Source organism: Sphaerodactylus townsendi, linkage group LG03, assembly GCF_021028975.2.
Source record: "Sphaerodactylus townsendi isolate TG3544 linkage group LG03, MPM_Stown_v2.3, whole genome shotgun sequence".
In the NCBI taxonomy this organism is placed as follows: Eukaryota; Metazoa; Chordata; class Lepidosauria; order Squamata; family Sphaerodactylidae; genus Sphaerodactylus; species Sphaerodactylus townsendi.
Genome location: NC_059427.1, coordinates 149,071,880 through 149,097,555, shown reverse-complemented (window position 1 = coordinate 149,097,555; position 25,676 = coordinate 149,071,880). Strand labels below are relative to the sequence as shown.

At 46.7% G+C, this 25,676-nt stretch overlaps 1 protein-coding gene across 1 annotated transcript in view; it reads left to right on the top strand.

The window, feature by feature from the left end:
• Positions 1 to 19,770, top strand: part of LOC125427917 (keratin, type II cuticular Hb5-like) — a 28,207-nt gene extending 8,437 nt beyond the window's left edge. The window contains exons 3-9 of the mRNA XM_048487484.1: positions 1,691 to 1,751; positions 3,399 to 3,494; positions 11,327 to 11,491; positions 13,520 to 13,645; positions 16,757 to 16,977; positions 18,127 to 18,158; positions 19,484 to 19,770. Coding sequence (XP_048343441.1) covers positions 1,691 to 1,751; positions 3,399 to 3,494; positions 11,327 to 11,491; positions 13,520 to 13,645; positions 16,757 to 16,977; positions 18,127 to 18,158; positions 19,484 to 19,770 — 988 coding nt within the window. The remainder of the gene's footprint in view (positions 1 to 1,690; positions 1,752 to 3,398; positions 3,495 to 11,326; positions 11,492 to 13,519; positions 13,646 to 16,756; positions 16,978 to 18,126; positions 18,159 to 19,483) is intronic.
• The last annotated feature ends 5,906 nt before the right edge of the window (positions 19,771 to 25,676 follow it).

Genomic DNA, 25,676 nt, shown 5'->3' with positions numbered 1-25,676 from the left:
AAAAAAGTGCAGAGAAGGGCAACAAGGATGATTGAGGGACTGGAGCACCTTCCCTATGAGGAGAGGCTGCAGCGTTTGGGACTCTTTAGTTTGGAGAGGAGGCGGCTGAGGGGGGATATGATTGAAGTCTACAAAATTATGCATGGGGTAGAAAATATTGACAGAGAGACATTTTTCTCTCTTTCTCACAATACTAGAACCAGGGGACATTCATTGAAATGCTGGGGGGAAGAATTAGGACTAATAAAAGGAAACACTTCTTCACGCAACGTGTGATTGGTGTTTGGAATATGCTGCCACAGGAGGTGGTGATGGCCACTAACCTGGATAGCTTTAAAAGGGGCTTGGACAGATTTATGGAGGAGAAGTTGATTTATGGCTACCAATCTTGATCCTCCTTGATCTGAGATTGCAAATGCCTTAACAGACCAGGTGATCGGGAGCAACAGCCGCAGAAGGCCATTGCGTTCACATCCTACATGTGAGCTCCCAAAGGCACCTGGTGGGCCACTGCGAGTAGCAGAGAGCTGGACTAGATGGACTTTGGTCTGATCCAGCTGGCTTGTTCTTATGTTCTTATGTTCTTATGAACTGGTAGAAGGGAGGAAAATAAAGCATTTCCTGCCTGCTGTGTTTGCATGGGAGTGCCTCAAACCCAGGACTATGCAAAAAGATAGCTAGTTCAGTGATGTTTGTAAAACATGGATTGGGAGATATATGATGGGCCTGAGTCGTTTTGAGGAAGAGACCTGTGTGAAGGTCTTCCCTAAAATGCTATATATAATGTCCTGAAGATGTTATATTTGTGCTGCGTGGAATCCAACTGAGAGCGGCAATGATATCTGCTAATTGCTCCATTCCAATTTACGTCCCTATATTATGCCCCTCATTAATCCTGGAGTTCCTATTTGTCAATGTATTTAAAATAGTGATATCCTGTTTTTCTGCTATCTTGTTTTTGGAGGTCATATGAATCCTGTGGGCAGTATCTTGGGGGTGGGGGCATGGTGAACTTCAGTGAAAAAGAGAAGCGGGAGCTTCTTGCCTCTATGACTGTGATGATAAGTTTCTGAATGTGTAGGCGATACTAGACAAGGCTGATACTAATGAAAAGGCTGATACTAGTGGGAGATTTCCTGGATCTCACCTGGATAGCTTTAAAAGGGGCTTGGACAGATTTATGGAGGAGAAGTCGATTTATGGCTACCAATCTTGATCCTCCTTGATCTGAGATTGCAAATACCTTAACAGACCAGGTGCTCGGGAGCAACAGCCGCAGAAGGCCATTGCTTTCACATCCTGCACGTGAGCTCCCAAAGGCACCTGGTGGGCCACTGCGAGTAGCAGAGAGCTGGACTAGATGGACTTTGGTCTGATCCAGCTGGCTTGTTCTTATGTTCTTATGTTCTTATGAGAGAAACTATCCTGTAGTGACACTATGGAACTTCTGTGCTCTGCACATCTGTTCCTTCCCTGGCAGAGCATAATGAACGATCCCAAATGAGGATTTCGATATATGCAAACATGTTTAATTTACACAATATATTCAGAAACAAAGAATGTTGTGTTTTTATTGTGGTAAAAGAGTTTTAGCTTTTTGTTTTAAAGCAAATGGGAATCACACCTCATATATGATGCTTATTTGATGTCTTGTATGGATTAATAAAAATCTTTCCCCTTACCCGAACAGGTATGAGGAGGAATGTAATAAGCGGGCATCGACTGAAAATGAGTTTGTATTACTTAAAAAGGTGAGTGGTTTTATTTTTGATGCTTTTGCTTAAAGGTATTGATTTTGTTGAAAGAAAGAAAGAAAGAAAGAAAGAGAAAGAAAGAAAGAAAGAACTTTCCCCCACAGATTATCAATGCAAATCTAAACAAAGTAATAAATGTTATTGACTTCAGTGGGTGTAGAAGGGTATAACTGTTTAGGATGCACTACAACAGTGGTGGCGAACCTATGGCACGGGTGCCAGAGGTGGCACTCAGAGCCCTCTCTGTGGGCACATGCAAACAGAGTGCCCCCACACACACATCTAGGCTGGCCTGGGCTGCTGGGCTCGATTATTAGCATTAAACCTAAGACCTAGTTTTGGGGAAACAGTGTAGGTAACCCTGTTAAGCGCTGTTAAACCCCACTGATTTTCATGCGAAGAACTGAAGCGTGATCCTTTACCTGGGAGTAAGCTTGGTTGCTGGCAATGGGGCTTGCTTATGAGTAAACCCTCCTAGGGTCGTGATTCACCAGTTGGAAGAGTTGCATGGTTTCTTCAAAGCAAAGCCACCGACTACCACCAAGCTTACTCCCGAGTAACGCACGCCTCGGAGCCAACCTTTTTTTCTAAACAAAAACCTCAGTATTCAGGTTAAATTGCCGTGTCGGCACTTTGCGATAAATAAGTGGGTTTTGGGTTGCAATTTGGGCCCTCGCTCTCGGAAAGGTTCGCCATCACTGCACTACAAGATTTGTTAGGCTGATTTTGTGTCCAGATAGTAGACCTTTTCACTCCACTATTGGGAAAGGGGTTTATTTTTCTTTCCGGGTATTTGAGTTTTTCCCATATTATATCCAAAAAAAAAAAAAAAGTACACCCCACCAACTTCATGTTCCTGGCGGCATTATACATAATCCTTGTGAAAAGTGTCACTGCCCTTTTTGGGCTTTCCTTCACCTAAAGAGGAACTTCTGAGTTTGCCTCAGTTTTTCCATTCAAGGCCTTCATCGTGTGCACCAGGAGAACACATCATATGTGATTCCCTCCAATATGTATGACAGCCATTTTATCTGAAGGAACAGCAATAGTGTGTATTGGGAGAATCGCATGTAGCATGTTCTCCTCACACATGTAGTAAAGTATAAGGCTATTGTAATGTGCTAAACCTCCCTGGAGGAGGGAAGGTGGTATGGTACAGCCTGATCCCTTCAGATCTTGGAAGCCGATACAGGGTCTGTATTTGGAAGGGAAACCTCCAAGGAAGGCTCTGCAGAAGATTCCTCACCCCTAGGTCCCCTCAACACTGTCAGTCCAGTGGGTATTTCTGGAATTTTGATAACAGTTAGTTGGTACCACCACAAAAACAGCTGGCATGGAAGATGGAACCCACTTGACTTACAAGCCCTTGCTGGAGTTGCCATAGATTGATCGTGACATGATAGCACTCTACACAAACCCACAACCTTATTAAAATGTTTTTGGCTTCCCTTGAAATTCCTCTCATATTTTTCATCAGAAAGGACTTCCAAAATTTGCTGTGATTAAGGTAAACGATGGTCATAGTTATACTGTATCTCCTGTTGTCTCTGTACGTACTTTTATCTCCTTTGCCTCTTTTAGCAGTTTCCTTGTCCTGTGAATAATAATGTGTTACTGATCACAATGGTTTGGGTTTTCATGCAGGATTTGGATTGTGTTTTTACTCACAAAGCAGAGCTGGAAGCCAAGGTGGAAAGTCACATCAAGCAAATCAGCTTCTTGAAATGTATATATGAACAGGTGATAAGATTTTAAGCTATTACAAAGATGTCTGTTCTTGCAAAAAGGTTTTAAATAACAAATGCTGCTGGTTCTCCTGGGCCATTTACGCACGGTTAAAATATCCTGGGTTGAGCAAGAAAAATATCCCTGTGCAGCCAAGAAGTCTGCACGATTCCTGGTGCTAAAGCAGGCCTGCCCCAGTGTTGCCCTGTGATAGTTCCCTTAGCCTGGGATTTTCAAAAATAGCCAGTTCGAAGGTTCTTTTTAAAAATCTCAGGGCAATCCTGCTAGTGCCTGCTACCATGTCAACACCATTCGGGAGCAGACCCAGTTTATTTTTCCTGCCCAGCCGCCTGATCTCCCCGCCTTATGTTCATTCAAGCTGCCACTCAAAATCAACAGCCAATCAGAACGTGTGACACCTGCCTGGCATGCACAGATCTGCCTGCAATGTAAATACAGAAGTCCCGGGCTTGTTTGGAACATTTCCTCCTGGTCTTCACTGGATCCCTTCAAAAAATGGGCAGCCAGGCAGATGGCCCCCCCGGGATAAAATAGATCCAGGTTAAACAAAACTGGTGGTACACAAGTATTATTTTGCCATGAGGAAACGACCCTGGTTGCAGTCTTACAACCTGAGTGACTGGAGGGACTTCTTGTAAGAAACCAGCAAACTGTCAAGAGGCCTGCTCATATTGGGGTTGCTTTTGCTGCTTTCTGTATAATGGGTGGTGGTGGAATGGGTTAATTGTCTGTCTCTGCACTGTTTCTTACGAATGATTTCATTCCCCAGGTGCTGCTCAACTTCAGTGGCTGGGCATCTTCACTGTTATCTCCTTTGCCATTGTTTTAGGCACGCTTTCCCAGGATGGGGGGGGTGCAAGCCGTTTCAATTACTGGATCTTTGCGCGCATAAATCAGTTCTGGCTTTGCCCAGGGAAGATCCACAAGCTGTTGATTAAACTGCTGTTTTACACAAGAGTTTGTCTCAGTCTTTGGGATTCTGACATTTAGCCAGAACTGCCCTTAGGCTGAATTCCATGCTGCGGTGCATAGCTCGGATTTTGCCTCACTAATTTTGCAACTTTTCCAAGCACTTTTCTTGCAACAATGTTCTCCGCAGGGGAACCTCCGGAGGGTGCAATGGCGGCAGGAGCCGTTTCTGAAAATAATGGGCACCCTATTCCCGTGGACTTGACAGGAACATCTGTCTCTGCCTCCGACCCTCCCGATGGGGAACGTCCCCCACCTGGCTCTGGAGATTGGGCTTCGGGAGGCTATCTGGACTCTGTAAATCCATTTCTGACTGCCCTGTTAGACTGTGAACAAGGGGTAACCGTGTGCCGTCGCCAGGGCCAGGGCTCCCAAATCCCGGACTCTGGCAGTGCTTCATGGGCTACTGCACCTTTTGCCGGCAACGTTTTGTTTGGGGATCACCCTTCTGGAGACATCTCTGCATCGGAAGCCGAAGTTTGGTGCTTGCTTTGGACCTCGGAGGGAACCGGGCAGGCTGAGAGAGACAAGTACCGCCGGGCCCTATGTTACATGGAGCAAGACATGGAGCATCTGCGTGCGGCCCTTGCCCAGGCTCGTCAAGGGCAAGGGATCCCCGGTCAACCTGTGCCACAGCCTGTAGGGTTCCTCTAGCTCCACCAGCCCCGGCGTCGCCTGCTCCAGCACCCCCTCCTCCGGCACCGCCTGCCCCAGCACCTGCGCCCCCAGAACCTGTGCCTCCTGTGGGAGTTCCAGCGGGGGTTCCCATCCCGCCAGGGCAACTGGCACCCCCGCCAATGATCCTGCCACTTCACCCTCCTGGTTGGTGGTTGCCCGGCGCGCCTCCTATGATTCTAGGCCCTTACAGGGGTGCCCCACCGTTCCTGCCTCGAGCCCAGATGACCATGAGATTTGATGGGACCCAGGAGTTGCTCCCTGCCTTTCTGGTTCAAGTAAATACCCACATGCTGCAATACGGGCGCCAGTATCCGACTGACATTGAACGCGTGTATGACGTGGGATCCATGCTGGATGGAGCTGCTGCCAACTGGTACGTGGGGCTCTTCCAATGGGCAGTGACTGGGCTACGCAATTTCCAAGATTCCATGATGGCCTTACGCTGCCGGTTTGAGAGGCCATTCGTGGGCGAGCAGGCCAAACAAGAACTGATGGAGATGCGGCAAGGCAAGATGCCTTACGTGGAATTTGTTGAAAAATTCCGCACCATGGCCAGCAGAATCCCTGATTGGGACGATCCGGTGAAGATCTTTGCCTTTAAGAAGACTCTCCATCTCAAATCTGTTTAATTAGGCCTTAGTTCAGGACAGTCCCCTTGATGGAGTGGATCGTACTTGCCGTGACAGCAGATGCCTGTATGCATGAAGCTGCCACTCTCAGGGCAGCCCCGGGGCATTCGCCACTCCCCCCCTCATCGGGGGCTCCCTGCTAGTTCATAAACCCTTCGTCCCACACCACCGAAACGCCAGTTTTCCGCCGATGAGAACGCCCACCGGCGGCAGCTCGGCCTCTGCCTGTATTGTGTGGCCGAGGGGCATATGGCGGCCGCTTTTCCAGCCAAACGTCAGGCCGTTCCAGCTACTTCGACACCAGTTGCCAAACCGTCCAAGCCGTCAAAGGGAGTAGCCCATTCGATGGCCCCCCGGGCTGAAGCCGCCCACCCCTTGGGAAGCTGTCAAGACTAAGCGGGTGAGTGAGGCCATTGTTCTTCCCCTTGTAATCTCCAGCGGTCCTGGGGGTCCTAAGATCCAGCTGTGCTCCACCTCTGTGGTCGATTAACCGGGATGTTCCTCATTGTTTTAATCTTATCCCCGAAGGCTTTTCAGTAGCAGCTCTCCTGAAGCTCACACCAATCCTTCTTCATGAAACCATCCTATTTGATCAGATGGATCAGTTGGTAAATTGCAAGGGGCACTGGGAGCGCCGCAGTTTCGTGATTGTGCCCATTTCTCAATATCCAGTCATTCTGGGACTGTCCTGGCTCATCGATCACGACTCCTCGGTGAAATGGTTGCAACGGATTTTAACTTTTACCAATCTGCCTTGTGGGGATCATATGAGTTCCGAACCCCCTGAGCACCTGTCACAATCCAGTGATGGTCTGGCGTGTTCCGTGATGCCAGCGGGGGGGGGGGGCTTTGGATCTGTCCATTCCTCCGCCTTATCGGGACTTGTGGCAAGTTTTTGAAGAGACCGAGTGTGATTCTTTACCTCCTCATCGTTACACGGATTGTAAAATTGAGCTGATTCCCGGTGCCAAATTCCCAAAGGGGCGGCTGTATCCCATGAGTCCAGGCGAGGATGCGGCCTTACGCGATTTCCTGAGAAAGAATTTGGCATGCGGGTTCATACAGAGAGCCAGCAGTAGTTTTGCTGCACCTGTACTGTTTGTGAAAAAGAAAGTCGGGACTCTGAGACTGTGTACGGATTACAGGGGTCTCAATGCTGTTTCCACTTCGAATAAGTACTGGTTGCCCTTAATCAAGGACTTGTTGGCCAACCTGTTTACTAAGTTGGATTTGTGTGAAGCTTATTACAGAGTGCGTATGGCAGAGGGCCATGAACATCTAACCGCTTTCAATATTCGCTATGGACAGTTTGAATATTTAATTATGCCTTTTGGGCTCTCAGGGGCTCCCGCTGTGTTTCAAAGTCTGATCAATGGGATTTTAGATGACTTGCTGTTTAAAGGTGTTGTTGTTTATTTGGACGATGTGCTGATTTACTCCCAAGATGAAAAACCCCTTGTTGCATTGGTGCATGAGGTTTTGCAACGTCTCCTTTCAAACTCTTCGTCAAACTTTCCAAGTGTGAGTTTCACAAGCCCCAGCTGGACTTTCTAGGTTACAGAGTATCAGCAGCAGGGCTGGAGATGGGTCTGGCTAAAATTGCGGATGTGGTCACCTGGCCCCCTCCTCGGACCTGTAAACAGCTACAGTTGTTTTTGGGCTTTGCTAATTTCTACTGTGACTTCATTCCACATTTTTCCTCCCTGTCTCTGCCTTTAACTGATCTGCTGTGCACTAAAGGGTTGGGGCCTGCCGCTTCCCATCCTGGCATTCCTTTGGTTTGGAGCCCTGCCTGTCAAGGTGCCTTTGATTCTCTGAAAGCTGCGTTTACCTCCGAACCTGTTCTTGCTCACCCCAACCCGTCCCTACCCTTTGTGGTTCATGTGGATGCCTCGGACAAAGTGTTAGGGGCTGCTCTTCTGCAGAAGGGGGAGGATGGGCGCCCACAATCCTGCGCTTACCTGTCTCACAAGTTTTCAGGGGCTGAATTACACTGGTGATAAAGAGATTTGTGCTATTAAGACAGCTCTTTCTGTGTGGAGGCACTTCTTAGAGGGAGTGGAGCATCCCTTTGAGGTCTGAACTGATCATAAAAACCTGGCTGCGCTTTGCTCCCCCAGTCGCCTCTCTGCCAAGCAGATTCGATGGGCTGACTTTTTCTCACGGTTTCGGTTTACTGTGCATTTTTTCCCGGACAAAACCAACCGCTTGGCTGATGCTTTGTCCCGCTTGCCAGATGGGCCGGATCGTAAGGTGGAGTTACCACTTTCCCGCACTATCCTGTCTCCCACCCATTTGGGGATGGCAGTCACCCACTCACAATCGAAGGTGGAGCCGCCGCCCTCCGTCGCTCCTCCATCCCACCTCCTTTCCGCCTTCTTGGAAGCAGGCAAATCTCCAGTTCCTCAAGAGGAGGGTAGAGATGGCTTGCAACTGCATGATGGTGTTTGGTGTCGTGGCTCACTGATCTATGTTCCACCCCTGCTGTGCTCTCAAATCCTGCTCCAGGGGCATGATTCCAAGTCTGCAGGTAACTTTGGCTTCGTAAAAACGCTGCATCTCCTGAGGCAGCAGTTTTGGTGGAGATCCATGCGCAAGGACATTGAGGATTATATTAAAGGCTGCCCCGTGTGTGCCATGGCTAAGACTATTCCGGCTAAGTCCCAGGGTCTCCTGCAGGACATTGTGTTGCCTGATGGACCCTGGAAGGTTATCTCCATGGACTTTATTACTGATTTACCCCCGAGCCATGGAAAGATTGTGATGTGGACGGTGGTGGATCTGTTTTCCAAGCAGGCACATTTTATCCCTTGCGCTCCCATTCCCACAGCCCAGAAGCTTGCAGATTTGTTTATGCAGCATATTTATAGACTGCACTCTGCCACCCAGAAAATAATCTCCGACCGGGGCAGTCAGTTTGTATCTAAATTCTGCAGAGCCTTTATGAAGCTTTTGGGTATTGAACAGGGGATGTCTTCGGCCTACCACCCCAATCCGATGGAGAGTTGGAGAGGTCCAACCAAACTTTGGAACAATATCTCTGGTGTTTTGTCAATTATCAGCAGGATAATTGAGTGGAGTTGTTGCCCTATGTGGAGTACGCATACAACAACTCTGTGCACAGTAGTACTGGTAAAAATCCTTTCGAAGTGGTGAATGGCAGATCTGCTCCCCCTCTGCCTACCCTGTGTGTGGGGAGTGCTGCAGGGTCGGAGGTTAAGGACTGGATGCAGTCTGTTGCTGAGCAATGGCCTTTCATTCTGTAGGTGCTGCGGAAAGCGAGAGACTCTTACAAGGGCCAGGCTAATAAACATAGACGCGACTTCCCTCTAGTGGTGGGCGACATGGTTTATTTGTCCACCAAAAATCTTCAGGACATACATAGACCGTCGAAATTAAGTGCCAAATATATTGGACCATTTAAAATCATTCGTGTTATTAATCGGGTCACTGCTGAACTTGAATTGCCTAAGACATTGCAAAAAAATCCACCCTGTGTTCCATTGCAGCCTGCTCAAGAAGACGACTTCTCCGGATGTCTGGCATCCTGAGAGGAAGACTCTGCCTCCAGTGTTGATTAATAGAGACAAGCACTTCGAAATCTCTGCCATTCTGGATTCTCACTTCTATCGAAACCGCTTGCAGAATTTGGTCTCCTGGATGGGGTGTTTACCTGAACAGAATGAATGGGTGTTTGCCGAGAATGTGAAAGCCCCTCGCCTCATTAAAGCCTTCCATCATTCCTGTCTAAGCAAGCCGGGGGAGGGCCCTAGAGGGAGTGGAATGTCAGGAGGCCTGCTCATATTAGGGTTGCTTTTGCTGCTTTCTGTATAATGGGGGGGGGGTGGAATGGGTTAATTGCAATACTGTCTGTCTCTGCTCTGTTTCTTAAGAATGATTTCATTCCCCACGTCAGTGGCTGGGCATCTTCACTGTTATCTCCTTTGCCATTGTTTTAGGCACGCTTTCCCAGGATGGGGGAGTGCAAGCCGTTTCAATTACTGGATCTTGCGCGCATAAATCAGTTCTGGCTTTGTCCAGGAAAGATCCACAAGCTGTTGATTAAACTACTGTTTTACACAAGAGTTTGTCTCAGTCTTTGGGATTCTGACACAAATATTCTCCTTTCATACCAGGGGGCCTCTGTGTTGGGCACCAAGCACTCTGCATCACGAGCATCCAATTTTCTAAATAGAAATGTCACATTAGTGCATTCAATGGCCAATCTCTCACTGTTCCCAGAAGAAGCCACTCATGGGGACCTAGGCAAGCCTGGATTGTTGAATGTGTCCTGATGAGGCATACTTTAGGAGGAGTCACTGTGTAGAGTAGTGGTCATCAACCCTATTGAGCCTGTGAGTATTTCTGGAATTTAGTACCACCTCAAAAACAGTTGGCATGGAACATGGGACCCATCACAAAATGGGAGATTTCATTTTCCCTTCTAAAGAAGAAGAAGAGTTTGGATTTATATCCTCCCTCTCTCTCCTGCAGGAGACTCAAAGGGGCTGACAATCTCCTTGCCCTTTCCCCCTCACAACAAACGCCCTGTGAGGTGGGTGGGGCTGAGAGAGCTCCGAGAAGCTGTGACTAGCCCAAGGTCACCCAGCTGGCATGTGTGGGAGTGTACAGGCTAATCTGAATTCCCCAGATAAGCCTCCACAGCTCAGGCGGCAGAGCTGGGAATCAAACCCGGTTCCTCCAGATTAGATACACGAGCTCTTAACCTCCTATTTTGTCTAGTACATTTGACTCTGAAGCCATAAGTTGCTGGTCTAAACTGCATTGATTGTTCGCTTAGAATAAATGGCCTGGAAGCCAGTGTGGTGTAATTATTCAGAGCAGGTGGACTGTAATCTGGAGAACAGAGTTTGATTCCCCACTCCTCCACATCAGCAGCAGACTCTTATCTAGCGAACCAAATTTGTTTCCCCACTCCTACATTTCCACTGGGTGTCAGAACCCCAATAAAATCCACAAAGACTCTTGTTAAGGGGAAAATATCAGGCAAAAACTTTATTGAATCCGGAGTCTACCAAACATTGACTCCGAAAGCTAAGACTGAGATTCCCACTCTCAAACAGCAATCACATAAAAAAACTGGCTAGTTCCCTCACTTTTACGCCCCCAGCCTGGGAAAGACCGCCAAAAGTAAGTGCATAGAGATAACAGTAGGATGAGTAGCCAGTGACCTTGCCGCCACCTGGCCTCAGCATACATTCTTCAGTAGCTAGAAAGAGACCGTTAGAAACAGTATTAACCCCTACCAACCACCCTCCAACGATACACAGTGCAGCACAAGCAAAACCCCCAAATACAGGCCTCCTGACACTGGGTGACCTTGAGCTAGTCACAGTTCCCTCAGAACTCTCTCAGTCCCGTCTTCCTCACCAGGTGTCTGTTGTGGGGAGAGGAAGGGAAAGGAGTTTGTAAGCCACCTTGAGTCTCCTCACAGAAGAGAAAGGCTGGGGGTAAATCCAAACTCTTGTCCCCTCCTTATTTTGGTGTGGCACCGCACAACGATGATCTTCCCTTGTGGCACTTTTGCAGGAAATTTGTGAGCTCCAGGATTCTATTTCCAGCACGTGCGTTATGGTGCAAATGGACAACAGCCGAGGCTTGGATATGGGCCACACCATCGAGCAGTTCCGGCATCAGTACGGAGGTGTTGCATCCCGAAGCCGAGCTGAGGCTGAGGCATGGTTCCAGTGCCAGGTAACCGACTGAACAGATTGATCCTTGTCACAACTTTGTGGGAACCAGCAGTTTAGTGTTGGGGCCCCCAACCTTCTGGAGCCTTTTGATTCTGACAGAGTGGTGAGCGCAACAACAGAATGGCTGTTGCAGGAGGCGGAGCCAGTGACAAAATGGCTGCCACAGGAGGAGGAGCCAACCTTAATATTCAGGAAGTGAGGAAGTGAGGTTATACAATACAATACAATACAATAGACCTTTATTGGCATAAGATACAAAAGCGTGAGTATAGACCATCACTAAATTTAAAAGAGTTGTACATGGCGTCTATGAGTAGTTTTACATTCTAAAATCACACTTCATTTATAAAAATAACGTAGATGAAAACTTTTTGTCCGTTCCATTGTACACGGGATTGTGAACAGGTATAGTAAAACTACATTTAAAAGACAGGATTAAGATATTCGTTATTCATAGCCTATTTACTAAAAAGGCATAGCCTTCCCCAAGATCTATAGATTGTATATACTAATTAATACTATAAATTAATTAAATTTCCATAAAATGCAATAAATAACAGTGAGCTCCTTATAAACACCTTCTAAAATACCCCAGGAGTATCAGAGGTATGGCATATTTCACATTGAAATAGTTTTGTACTTGCCTATTGAGGTTATACAAAACTGTCATATTAGCTCTTCAATATTTCAGACTGAAGCTCTGTTGGACAGAATTTGCCCATCCAATCAGATCTCCAGGGTTGAATCAACATTTTTGCTGGGCACAAGCGCCACCTCGCTTTCTAAAAACACTTGGTAGTCACCAGGAAAAGTGTTGGCAGGTGCCCTCAGGTGTCGTGGGGGGGGGGGTGTTTCTGGGTTAGAGCCTTGGTCAAAGGACTTCACCCAAGAATTCAGATACTCCTGTCATTTCCTGTTAGGAGCAGCAGTGGCGTAGGAGGTTAAGAGCTCGTGTATCTAATCTGGAGGAACCGGGTTTGATTCCCCGCTCTGCCGCCTGAGCTGTGGAGGCTTATCTGGGGAATTCAGATTAGCCTGTGCACTCCCACACACGCCAGCTGGGTGACCTTGGGCTAGTCACAGCTTCTCGGAGCTCTCTAGCTCCCACCCACTTCACAGGGTGTTTGTTGTGAGGGGAAGGGCAAGGAGATTGTCAAAGTCTCTTTGAGTCTCCTGGCAGGAGAGAAAGGGGGGATATCAAACTCCAAACTCCCTCCTCCTCTTCTTCTTCTTCTTCTTACTTCTTCTTCTTGTGCTGTGCTTCTTCTTCTTCTTCTTCTTCTTCTTCTTCTTCTTCTTCTTCTTCTTCTTCTTCTTCTTCTTCTTCTTCTTCTTCTTCTTCTTCTTCTTCTTCTTCTTCTTCTTCTTCTTCTTCTTCTTATTGCCCAGCCAGGCTCAGCCAAGACCAGGGATTCAGAGGAGAAGCCAGATGGGGGCATGGTGCTCCACTCCCAGCTGGCAGCAGTGGACCAGCAGGAAAGGATGGTCCCTGTGGAGTCAGGCTCAGGGTCACTGATGGAAACCAGCACAAAGGCTGTAGGACCAGAACTCTGCTTCAGGGGGCAGTGGGAGATGGGCCCTACCCTTTTTGGGGCCCATAGCATTGAACCCTCTGAAGCAAAGTTCCCCAAGCCTGAATGGTGTCATCCAGAGACTCTCCTGAAGAGACCCTGAAAGTTTTGTGACTGTACCTTCAGAAATATGCACCGCACAGCCCTCCACCAGAAATTCCCCTTTGACAGCAATGGAGAAAATTCACAGCAGAACAAAGAATCTCACACAGCTCTCTTCAGCAATTTCATTGGTGGGGAAAAGTAATTGGTTTTTTTTTGCAAATATGGACTTCAGTGGGCCTTGCTGTTCAGCACACCTGGGTCTGTGCTGGAAAATGAGATATAGCTATTTTCCTAGGTTGTTACAAAGGAGAACTATGTATGTCAGGTGCCCTTTGAGAAAAGGTGGGAAAAAGGTAGATAAAGAACTCTGACCCCTTTATTTGCTGAACAATCTGTTTTGCTTTTTATGGTAGTTTCAAGAGCTGAAGACAGTGGCAGCCAGACACTGTGACAACCTGCGTAATGTCAAAGAAGAGCTCCAGGCTCTGACTCGTGTTGCTCACACGCTGGAGTCGGAAATTGCAAGTATCAAAACTCAGGTAAGATCAACGACTTGGCCTTTGGAATGACAGGGAGGCTGGGCAGCAAACCAAAATGTCAAGAGCATTTCTTACCAACCCTGCTACATATTTTGAAAGTAGCACCAGAGCAGATTCACAGGCACCAACAAAGTAATGAAAGTAAGGGCACTTATGCACATGCAGAATAAGGCACTTTCAATCCACTTTCACAATTGTTTGCATGTGGATTTTGCTATTTTGCACAGTAAAATCCAGCTGCAAAGTGGATTAAAAGTGAATTGAAAGTGCCTTATTCTGCATCTGCAAAAGTGCCCTAAGGCTGCCAACCTCCTGGTGGAAGCTGGAGGTTACAACTGATCTCCAGGGGTTGCAACTGATCTCCAAGTGACAGAAATCAGTTCACCTGTAAGTGGACTCTATGGATGCTTTGGAAGGTGGGCTCTATGGCACCATATCCCATGGAAGTACCTCCTCAAACCACGCCCCCTCAGGCTCCACCCCCAAAATCTCAGGGTATTTCTCAATCCAGAGCTGGCCATGCTACATGAAAGCCATTTCCTCAAGACTCTATTCCATCGTATTCTAGTTATGTTTGGATTCAGAAGTCATGGGCATGGACTCAGTGAATACCATCTTCTTCAGCAGGATGATGAACCAGTTTGGAAGGTACAATATCACTGGCCTTACTCAGTGGCGTAGTGCCGAGGGGACATGGGGGGGCGTGCCCCAGGCACACACCAGTGCGGGGGAGTGGCGGGGTGTGGCAGAGGCGCAGGGCACACACGTTCCCCGAGCATCATTCCCCCTCATTTCGGCCCTGGCCTTACTTACATGGTTTTTGATAGCAGCTGACTCATAAGATCTTTGATTTTGGCAAGAATCGCTGGGTCATTTGTTCATTCATTCATTGATTCAATCAGTCATTTGTTCATCCAGTCATCTTCTCATCCTCTATGTTCTCGCTTGTGGCAAAACAATATAGCAGAAGCACATATGGCAGATTCCCCAGGTTATTCATTCTAATGTTAAATCCTATACAGGTGGAGGAAGTGGTAAATCAGTAGAATCTACCATTAAAGATAAAATTATTAAACATGTAGAAAAGCAAGACCTGCTGAGGAAGAGTCAGCATGGCTTTTGCAGAGGCAAGTCCTGCCTTACAAACTTACTAGAGTTCTTTGCGGGTGTAAACAGGCATGTTGATAAAGGGGAACCAGTGGACATTGTCTACTTGGATTTCTAAAAGGCTTTAGACAAAGTTCCTCACCAGAGACTGTTGAGAAAACTCAGCAATGAAGGAATAAGAGGGGAAGTCCTCCTATGGATTAAAATCTGGTTGAGGAACAGGAAACAAAGGGTGGGTATAAATGGGAAGTTCTCACAATGGAGAGATGTAGGGAGTGGTGTCCCCCAAGGATCCGTATTACTGGGGACCAGTGCTCTTTAACTTATTCATAAATGACCTGGAAGTAGGGGTGGGTAGCGTGGTGGCCAAGTTTGCAGATGATACCAAATTATGTAGGGTGGTGAGAACCACAAAGGATTGCAAAGAGCTCCAAGTGGACCTTAATAAATTAGGTGATTGGGCTAAGAAATGGCAAATGCAGTTCAATGTAGCAAAATGCAAAGTGATGCACATAGGGGCAAAAAATCCAAACTTCACATACACGCTACAACGGTCAGTGCTATCAGTCACAGACCAGAAGGCCATTGCTTTCACATCCTGCACGTGAGCTCCCGAAGGCACCTGGTGGGCCACTGCGAGTAGCAGAGTGCCGGACTAGATGGACTCTGGTCTGATCCAGCAGGCTTGTTCTTATGTTCTTATGAAGATTTTCAAGCATCATCAGCATCGTCTTCATTATTTTCGTTGTTGACTTGACTATTCTTGGAACTATTTGAAGCTGTAGGCTGATGAATGTATTTTTGGCCTATTAATCCTTAAAATCTCCACCAAAGCAGAACAAAAAACCAAGCTTAGCTCTGACCTTCAAAGATATTTCTATGTGGATGTGACACAAACAAGGTGTTTTATGGACTGCAAGCTCTATACTGCTCCAAGAATAGTTCTTTTCTAGGGTTGCCAGATCACACCTCCCCAGTCACTGATAGGGAATGGGAGGGACAGTAGGGTTTCCATATTCTGGCTGGGAAACTCATGAAGATTTGAGTATGGAGCCTGAGGAGAGGTGTAGCTACAAGGGGACCAGGGGGTGCACATTGCACCGGGTGCACGCCTGGGAGGGGGCAGCAAAAATTTCAGATTTGTTTTTTGTATTTTTTAGTGTTTTTCAGTTTTTGGCCTGCAGGAAGCGTGTTTTTAAGCTAGCAGCACCAAAAATTTTGGGAGTTTTCGAGGACTCTCCTGATGATACCACCCAAGTTAGGTGAGCTTTGGTTCAGGGGGTCCAAAGTTATGGACTCCCAAAGGGGGTGCCCCCAACCCCATTGTTTCCAAGGGGAGCTAATAGGAGATGGGGGCTACACATTTGAGAGTCCATAACTTTGGACCCCCTGAACCAAACTTCACCAAACCTGGCTGGTATCATCAGGAGAGTCTCCTAAAGATACCCTGAAAGTTTGATACTGCTAGCCTAAAACCTGCGCCCCCTGCAGGCCAAAACTCAAAAACACTAAAAAATACAAACAAACATAAACAAACATGGGGGGCAGCAAGACTCAGATTTTGCACCAGGCTCCATTTTTCCTAGCTACGCCTATGAGCCTGAGGAAGACATACAGCTCACCCTCTGAAGCATTTATTTTCTCCAGGGTAACATTTTCTGTAATCAGGAGTTGAGCTTTAGTGTGCTGGCATCCCTACTCTTCCCCACTGCTGTACTTTCCGCTCCTCAAACAAAGGGCAGGGAGAAGCTTCCATGAAGTCCAAAATGGGGGTCTGCTGGGAAGTTCGAGGAAATCAGCAAAGATTGCTCCCACTTGCATTAGTGTCTTTCTGTTCATGGACAGAGACTCCAAAGCACACTGATGGTACATTGCAGGAGAATATTACTTGTCAATTGCTGTCTCCAGTGCTCATCCCTGTGTTAAAATGGAGTTTAGATTGGTTTGAATCAGACCCTGCCATCCCGAGAAAGGCACTCGGGGAAATTCTCTGTGTGTTTACAGCGTTGCAAACTGGAAGAAGAGGTTGTTGAAGCCGAGGAGCGTGGGGAGATCACTGTGAAAGATGCCAAACGTAAGCTGGCTAGTCTGGAGGATGCCCTGCACAAGGCCAAGCAGGACATGGCCTGCCAACTCCGGGAGTACCAGGAGCTGATGAGCATCAAACTGGCCCTGGATATTGAGATCGCCACCTACCGGAAGTTGCTGGAAGGAGAGGAATGCAGGTGAGTGCAGCTGAGGCTTGTTAAGAAATCCTTTCAGAAGGTAATGCTTTCCAATGATGCGTATGACAGTACAGTGGAACCTCGGTTTTCATTGGCAATCCGTCCGAAAAGAATAGATGAAAACCGAAACCGATGAAAACCAAGACAAACTTTTCCATAGGAATCACTGTAAATCCAATTAATCCGTTCTAGGCACTCCAAAAAACATACCAAAAACACATTTTTTGGTGAATAAACATAGTGTTTAATGCTGAAAACAGTAACAAACAATAACACTAGGTCCAGCTTCAGAGCCAGTGGACCAATGTCGCACCAGAAAGCTGTCCAAAGTGGTTTGTTTCTGACACCTCTTTAAGATTTGTCTGAAATGGGGCAAGACATTGTTATTAAACAAGTTGCAGACATGGCCTGCAACAGCTTTGTCCGGGTGAATTTTCTCCACAAACCGCTGCACCTTACTGCAAATCGATGAAAACCGAGACAAATGTTTCACTGAAAAAATCGATGAAAACCGAAACCGATGAAAACAGCACGCAGCAATGGGTGGTCAAAGGAAAGTGGGGAAAGGGCCTCTGTCTCACTTGCCTCCCCCAGTTCATGGCGGTCAGTCATGCATAAGATTGCTCTGCTCATCAACTTATCTGGTGACAAAATCTAAAATGTGTATAATAACAGAGAGCTCCAGAGCTCAATAACTCAGTCAGATTAGGGGTCGAAGCACATTGCGGCTCAAGTGTGTGTGAACAAATAGCACAATCAGTCACACTTTGTGCGAACAAATAGCACAATCCATGTCGACCACATATATTTATTCCAGAACAAACCGTGTGTGCGAAAAAGCCCCGAGACTCCTTGTGCCAGAGCATAGTGGGGTGTAAATTCAGCTGTAGTTCCTCACATCCACTGGTGAACCAGGTGATCCCTTCTCCTGCTTCAACACTGGCCTCTGCATCCATGTAGGTTGGGACAGATCTTGCTACTACAGTCCCTGTCCTCTGGTTCCTTCCATCCCCAGATAACATTTGAAAAGGGATAGATGTATCCAGGGATGAATTAGGACAGTGCACATTACCTCTAACAGGTACTTTGTGTCAGTTGATGTTGTCATAAAAAGAGATCTAATATTTTCTTTCATTTGTTTTCAACTAGGTTGAGCGAAGGAGAGTGTGCAGTGAACCTCCGTAAGTAGTTTAGGAATATGAAAGGGTATAAATGCTTTTAATGAATAAAATAAGTAGTTTTTACATTAAGAAATGCTACTAGCAATACAATAGGATTTACTGGGGCATATCCATATAGTAGGGTGGTAGTTGATGCCAGACGACGAATTCTTGGAATTGCATCCATGTCTGTTCTAGGCCCCTTCTGCACATGCAGAATAATGCACATTCAATCCACCTTCACAATTGTTTGAAAGTGGATTTTGCTATTCTGTACAGTAAAATTCAGCTTCGAAGGCATTGAAAGTGGATTGGAAGCGCATTATTCTGCATGTGCAGAAGGGACCCTAGTGCTAAAACTCAAAGTCACTGAATCAGTTAAAGTTTTAAGCTGAAACTCCAATTAAATGGCTCATCCTTTTGAAATAAATGTTTAAAATGCAGATACTTTTTTTAAATGGCAGGGAGCAAGCAACACCGGAGTAAAGCAATTCCTCCTGCTGTCTCATATGAAGGAATATTTTCTCTGATGCTTTTTGTAACTCATGTCTGCTTGAATCCAAATGTAAAGAACGAATTGTGCTTCAGACTGTTGCTTTTATGCCCATATGAAATTAAGCCACTGTACATCAGCAAAGATTTCTTTAACTGAATGATTGCCCTGATCTCTGTCCATTCATTCCACAAGCAACAGAGAGTGAAAAGCTAGGACAAACCTACTTTTCTAGCTCCAGGGCATAAGAACTAGCAAATCTGATACCCTACTTCCAGCAGATGCCAAAAGCTCATAAATTGTAAAGCGGGCCTAAAAGAAAAAGGCATGGCATAGGAGGTTAAGAGCTCGTGTATCTAATCTGGAGGAACCGGGTTTGATTCCCAGCTCTGCCACCTGAGCTGTGGAAGCTTATCTGGGGAATTCAGATTAGCCTGTACACTCCCACACACGCCAGCTGGGTGACCTTGGGCTAGTCACAGCTTCTCAGAGCTCTCTCAGCCCCACCTACCTCACAGGGTGTTTGTTGCGAGGGGGGAAGGGCAAGGAGATTGTAAGCCCCTTTGAGTCTCCTGCAGGAGAGAAAGGGGGGATACAAATCCAAACTCTTCTTCTTCTTCTTCTTCTATCCATGAATTTTCAGATATCCTGCCTCTGAACACGGAGGTTCCAATCTTGCCCACTGTTTTGACTAATAGCCCTGGATTGATCTAACATACATGAGTTTGTCACTTCTTTAAGTGCTTTCCCAAAGCACTGTTAATACCTCTAAAAGTAGGGGACGCTCTATCTGGTGTTCCATGCTTCACCCCCCCCAATTAAATGCAAAATGTGCGGTTCTTTTTCTTGCCAGGTGTCCAGAGAAGTGAAGGGGCTATAGTGTGTGATGGCACCTCCCGCCATGGATCAGCACGTCCTTTTTCATGTGGAAACAGCCACAGAGGTGTAGGGGCTGGGGGCAGTTCTAGCGCCACTTGTGCTGGTAGCCCTACCTCAAAGAGTGTCCATACAAGCTGCAGAGATGACAGCAGCTCCTCTCACCTAGACGACCATGGCACTCAACCTGATTTGACTAGGGGAAGTACGCGTACCACCACCCTGCGCTTTGTGTCCTCTGTATACTCAGGCGGGCCTCCATGACGGCGAGAACAAGAAAGTTGTTGTGTGGTAAAAAGCAAATATGTCTCCATTCTCTGTCAAACAACAAGCAGAGGTCGATTATTGAAACTGTGGAACGTGAGAGTCAGAACAAACCCACAAAATAAAAATGATCTGCTGAGGAAATGTTTTGACTGAAATGACTGTCTAGATTCTGTTATAAAGTTAGGATGTTCAAACCATTGGCCCACGAGGCCACGCTCTGACTTTACCTCAGAAGTGAGGCGCCTTAGAAGCATGTCTCCTTCCTGCGGTACTCTAGGAATATTAGAAACCCAAAGTTGTAATAGCTACAGATGATGAAACAGCTTCTTCCCACAGCATCCTTGCCCAATCTACATTTGCCAGCTGGCCAGGAGAACAATTTCTTGTCACTTTAACAGAGGCTTAATCTGTAGAAATGGGCAATTGAAACTTCATGGCATGCAGGCAAATAGCATAATCCGATATTCATTGAGAATCAAATGGCTAAAAAGAACATTTTGAAAGTTGGTAGCCCTAGTCCTGTCTCCTGCGAGAATTGGCACAGGCTGTGGAAGTCACTGATTCCTGAAAAGCATAGGGGAAAAATCCTGTTCACTGAGGTAACTGACACAGTTTTGAGGCTTTGTAATTAAATGCATCTTGGATGGGTTCAACCTGTCATTGAAAACAGTATTTCTGACTAAAGTAATGCTGGCCCTTTCCCCACTTACCCTTTTCCGAGGGTTGCTCTTGGCACTAGCAATTCCCAGCCTTGGCGGCATCCTAGCGTAGCGCCAGGCGTCCCCCGACCTTGATCATCAAAGGTCATCAAAGGCCGGTCATCAAAGGGTCATCAAAGCCCTTTGAAAGAGCCAGGAATACCCTCAGCTGAGGGGCTGGCGACAGCAGCGCAGCGTCAGGCGACTTCTTTGTCATACCCTCTCAGTGGGGAGTGCCGAGGGACCCCGCGCTACTCTCCTCGAGTAGCACGGGGCTTAAGGTAAGTGGGGAAAGGGCCTCTGTTCCCTTCTGTTGGTTTTCTTCTTCTAAATTAGAAAGTTCTCCAGCTTCTAATGAAAGAACTGCCCCGAGCAGAATCTACAACATGGTCATGACATTTTCCTATTTTATGCCACCCTTCTTCTAAGGACGTGACAGTGGCATACATGGTTCTCCTTTATTTTATTTTCCCTCACAACACTCCTGTGAGGTTGGTTAAGTTGAGAGAAAGAGCATTGACGCAAGATTAGTTAGCAAAGTTCATGACACAGTGGAGATATCAATCCGGATTCCCTAGAACTTAGATTGACTCTCCAACCACTGCCCCATTCTGTTTTGCTTTGCTAATTGGCTCTGACTTTACTAGCAGTGGATAGAAAGGGGATGTTGCCTGTTTCTCCTGTATGAACTCACCCTCATGCTGTTCCCGATGTCCCCTGCCCAATAGAAGCAGCTTTTGGGTGGTTATTTAGGGCTTCAGTGGGAAGGAATGGAAAGCCCTCTGGTCAGCAGAAATTTCCAGGGGATCCAAGCAAGTGGGGATTTTTTGAATAGTGATTTTTGCCTCATAAACACAGGGAAGGATTTGGGTGCCTCTATGACAGTGGTGGCGAACCTTTGGCACTCCAGATGTTATTTATTTATTTATTTATTTATTTATTTATTTATTTATTTATTTTTCAATTTATTATACCACCCCATCCCCGTAGGGCTCTAATTGGCCATGCTGGAAGGGGCTGATGGGAATTGTAGTCCATAACATCTGGAGTGCCAAAGATTCACCACCACGGCTCTATGATGTGGGAAGGAGGCTGGAGAGAATGAAATGGGGGGGGGGGTTCCCTGGAGTTCAATGAACAACAGTAGACAATAGCAAAAGGGCTCTGGAAGCAAATCATGAAAAAGGAAGATTATCCGGAAGAAGCGGCATCCATCTGGCAATGTACAGTCTCTGCCCTCTTGGTAAGTCTCACTGTCATCACAATAATGCTTTATGGGTCCCTTGGAATGAGTTAGGGTGAAAAGGTTGTGAGCAAGCTGCCCAGTCATGGACAAACATAGACTTACCTGAACTTGTGGAGAGCATCTCATTTTGACCCATTTCCCCTTTCTTGCTATGTCCTTTCCCCTAGCAGCCCTCATAACCTCAGCCCTCATTCCCCTTTTCCCATTTCATTCTCTGCTTCATGCCAACCTGCCATTACCTTCTCCCTGCCCCGTCTGCAGTGTTATGTCTTTGGCCCCTTTCAATGCACTTTGCAGCTGGATTTTACTGCGTGGAATAGCAAAATCCACTTGCAAACAATTGTGAAAGTGGATTGAAAGTGCATTATTCTGCATGTGCGGAACGGGTCTTTCTCTAGCAGCCTCTCTCCAGGAAAAGTCTGGCCAAATTGTTGCAAAAGTTGCATGGCGCCTTCCAGGGCTCCTAATTCCTCTATCATGGACATGATGGCAGGGGAATGGAGACCTTCTTTGGGGCAGGTTTGACCTCCCAGTTTACCCCTATGTCCCTCACCCATGGCTTTTCTTTTCAGAAACAAAGACTTGGAAGGCTTGGCAATGTTGTTGTGGTTGCTTAGCAACTCACCTAAACATGGCCACTGAGAGATCAGTGGGTATGCCTTTCTTAAAGGACACAGGTGTTGTTTCTATTTATTTTGGGGAATTAATTTCGGATTTATGTGCAAACCTTTCAAGTTTACACAGAAATCCACCTGTCTCTCCTTTTTGCAGCACTGGTGATCATATAACCTGTGGCTAAGTGGGGAATTATACATAATGATGACATTAAGTGAAGTGCACCAGAAGAGACTGATGCCACTTCACAAGCTATCCAATGGTTAGAAGAAGTAAGGAGAATCGGTCTGCAAAACAGAGGGTCCAACTGCAACCCTAGTGACAAGGATGTGGAGTGTGTGGTAAACACTTAGTCGGATGGGTTCTTGGGCCTTGAATCAGTTCTGAAATCTCTTCTGTCTCCATTGGGTTGACCGTCCTGCACCAGCCAATGATGGGAGATTTGGGGAGGGCAGTGCCTGGGGAAGGTGGGGTTTCAGGGGAATGTAACATCACTTCTGGGTGATGCTGTGGAACTTTTTCACAAGCTCTATGGTTTTTTTACCATAGAGGTGGAGAAATTCCTAGAACAGCATGGAGGATGTGATATCACTTCCAGGTGAGGCTCCAGGAATCCCCTCAGTCTCCGTGCTCTCTGTGGGAAAAATTGAGAGAAATTTTTAGAGCATCATCCCCAGCACCATGCCCCCCTCCCATTTTTCTTCTGCTTCTCATATTATTGAGAACGGGGCACTGATAGTGGGGGCAGGAGATTGCCTGCTGTGACCAGGCAAAGGGTAATTCTATACCTGCCCCATTTTATTGCTTTTCTCCACTGCAACTGATACCAAACTGAACCAAGACATGAAATGGGATGGTGGCCTACTAATACATTATGGCTGCTTATGAGGGACTAGTACTATATTTTAAGCTGGAATGGAGGAATGTTTGCTTGGCTAAAATAATTATCTGCTGCAACCTTAGAAATCCCACTGCTTAGTGATTCTTGCATAATATTACAGGTTATGATCAAATTTCATCAGCTCTTCTAAGGGCCAAACAACATGTCACAGAGGCCTTTTCTGCACGGGCCTCTACGCGCCCTCACACCGGCAAGAATTCTGCCGGCGTGGGGGTGGAGGTTGTTCGCATGCAAGCGTGCAAGCGGCCCCAGCAGAGGCCGGCGCAGGAGAGGCGGCTCCACATGGAGCCGCCTCTTCTCCGTCCCTCTTCCACTTACCTCGTCGCTGTCGTCACCCTGCTGTCCTCCTAAGCCCCGCCCATGCTGCCCTCCGACCTCCAGGGGTCAGAGGACAGCGAGGGGAATCTTAGGAAGGACAGCAATTTGGCTGACTAACTAGCAGTAGTGGAAGAGAACCGGAAGCTGCGTATGTTCCCAGTGGTGCTGTTCGCACCGCGCCGCCAGGAACACGCTGTTTACTCAAAAATTACCCGTTAAACGGGTGTTTTTGAGGGCGGCCTGACACCGCCCTGAGGGAGGGGAAGGGGAGCCAGGTCGGCGCTGCTGCGTTTCAGCAGTGCCGCCTGTGCGAACGGCGGCCTGGGGACTGCGTTTTTGCCGTCCCCAGGCCGCCGTTTTTGGCCCGTGCGGAAAGGGCCTTAGTGCTGCAAAACATCCTGGGAGAAAAAGTAAAGAGAAAAATAAGACTTCGTCTGTTGTGGGTTCAGAGATTGGATGCTTTTGAGTGCATCAAATAATCCCCAAAACCACGAAAATGGTTTATTTGCCCAAGAAGAAGGGCAATAAAATACGCTGAGGTTCAGGGGACATGGGAAATAGGTTTCCTTTCTGAGATAGCCCATTTGCCCTAACTTCCAAATGGGAAGGAGTGATGACTGTTGTAAAACCTGGTCTGAAGTATGGAGCAGGTAGTACATGCCAGGTAACCTGATTGGGAAAGAGTCTGGAGTATCTCCCACCAGGACAGGAACCCTAATTCCAGATTGGGGGAGGCTACCATCAAAGCAGGCAGAAAGGTTTTTAAAAGTGGGACGGTCCTCTGTTCTGTGTTCAAATACTTTGCCCAGGTGCTGGGAATATCTGTGGGGTGACCATAGGTGAGATTCTGTGGGAAAGAGACAGCTCTACGCACAGAGAGTATATTACCCATAGGAGGTCTCCAATATCAGACGAGTGAGGTTGAGGCACTGAGGAAGATAACGAAATACGCAGCTTTACGTACGAAGCGGGGTTTGCCAATATCAACCCAACCTTTCTGAATGGACTTTTCTGAATGAATATATTTTGGCTTATATTTCGGCTTGAATTATTGAAATAAGGAACTGAACTGTGTTTGGAGAAGCCGTTGATTAATGACAATTGAGACTGGCATTGTTGGAAACTGAGTTCTTGTATATATTAAGTTGAGTTTTGAGGTCAGGTTGTAACAAACAAAATGAATGTGTAATATACTAGTGTGTGTTAAAAACCCGAATGAGTAATTGAGCTTGATGTGCGATTTGTATGATATATGCTTATGAATGTTGCATCTCTGATGTTGAAATATCTGTGGGGACCCAAACTCCTCTCCCAAGGAAGCAGAAGGGAGTTTGGGACATGTTTGCTCCATCAATTTAGCTTGGATTGTAACTTAGCTGGACTTATATTTTATCCACCCCCCCCCCCGCTTAAATCTGTACTCACTTGGTATGGCAGCTATTTTCCATGTATGCAAAGACTGTACTTTCTGAGACTTTTAAGGAAGCAACAACTAGATGGAAAACTTCTGGTGTCCTTTACCCTTCAATGCTATAGAAATTAATCTTAACCTACTGCATCTGTGTATGGTTCTCCAGTTGCACAGTGGCGAATAGGAAGGCGCTCCAAAGGGTGATCACTACTGCACAAAGGATTATCGGCTGCCCTCTTCCCTCCTTGGAAGAAATCTATAATTCCCGAAGCCTAAATAAAAAAACTAAAATATTCCTGAGGACCGTCTCATCCAGCACTCTCTTTTCAAACTGTTACCATCTGGCAGACGATACGGGGCCCTCAGAACTAGGACAAAGGCTTAGGGCAGCTTCTACTCTAGAGCTGTGGCTATGCTAAACTCCGCTGCTTCATATTGATGTATTTGGGGCTGTGTAGGGATGGGTGGAGGAAGGGGAAAGTGAGGATGATGTGAGTCTGAAATTGTGTGCATCGAGGAATGCTGCTGTAAATTTCATTGTGCGTGCACAATGACAATAAAAATGCTTATGCTTATGCTTATGCTTAATACAAAGACTGTACTTTCTAGAGACTTTTAAGGAAGCCTTAACAACTAGATGGAAAACTTCTAGTGTCCTTTACCCTTCAATGCTATAGAAATTAATCTTAACCTACTGCATCTGTGTATGGTTCT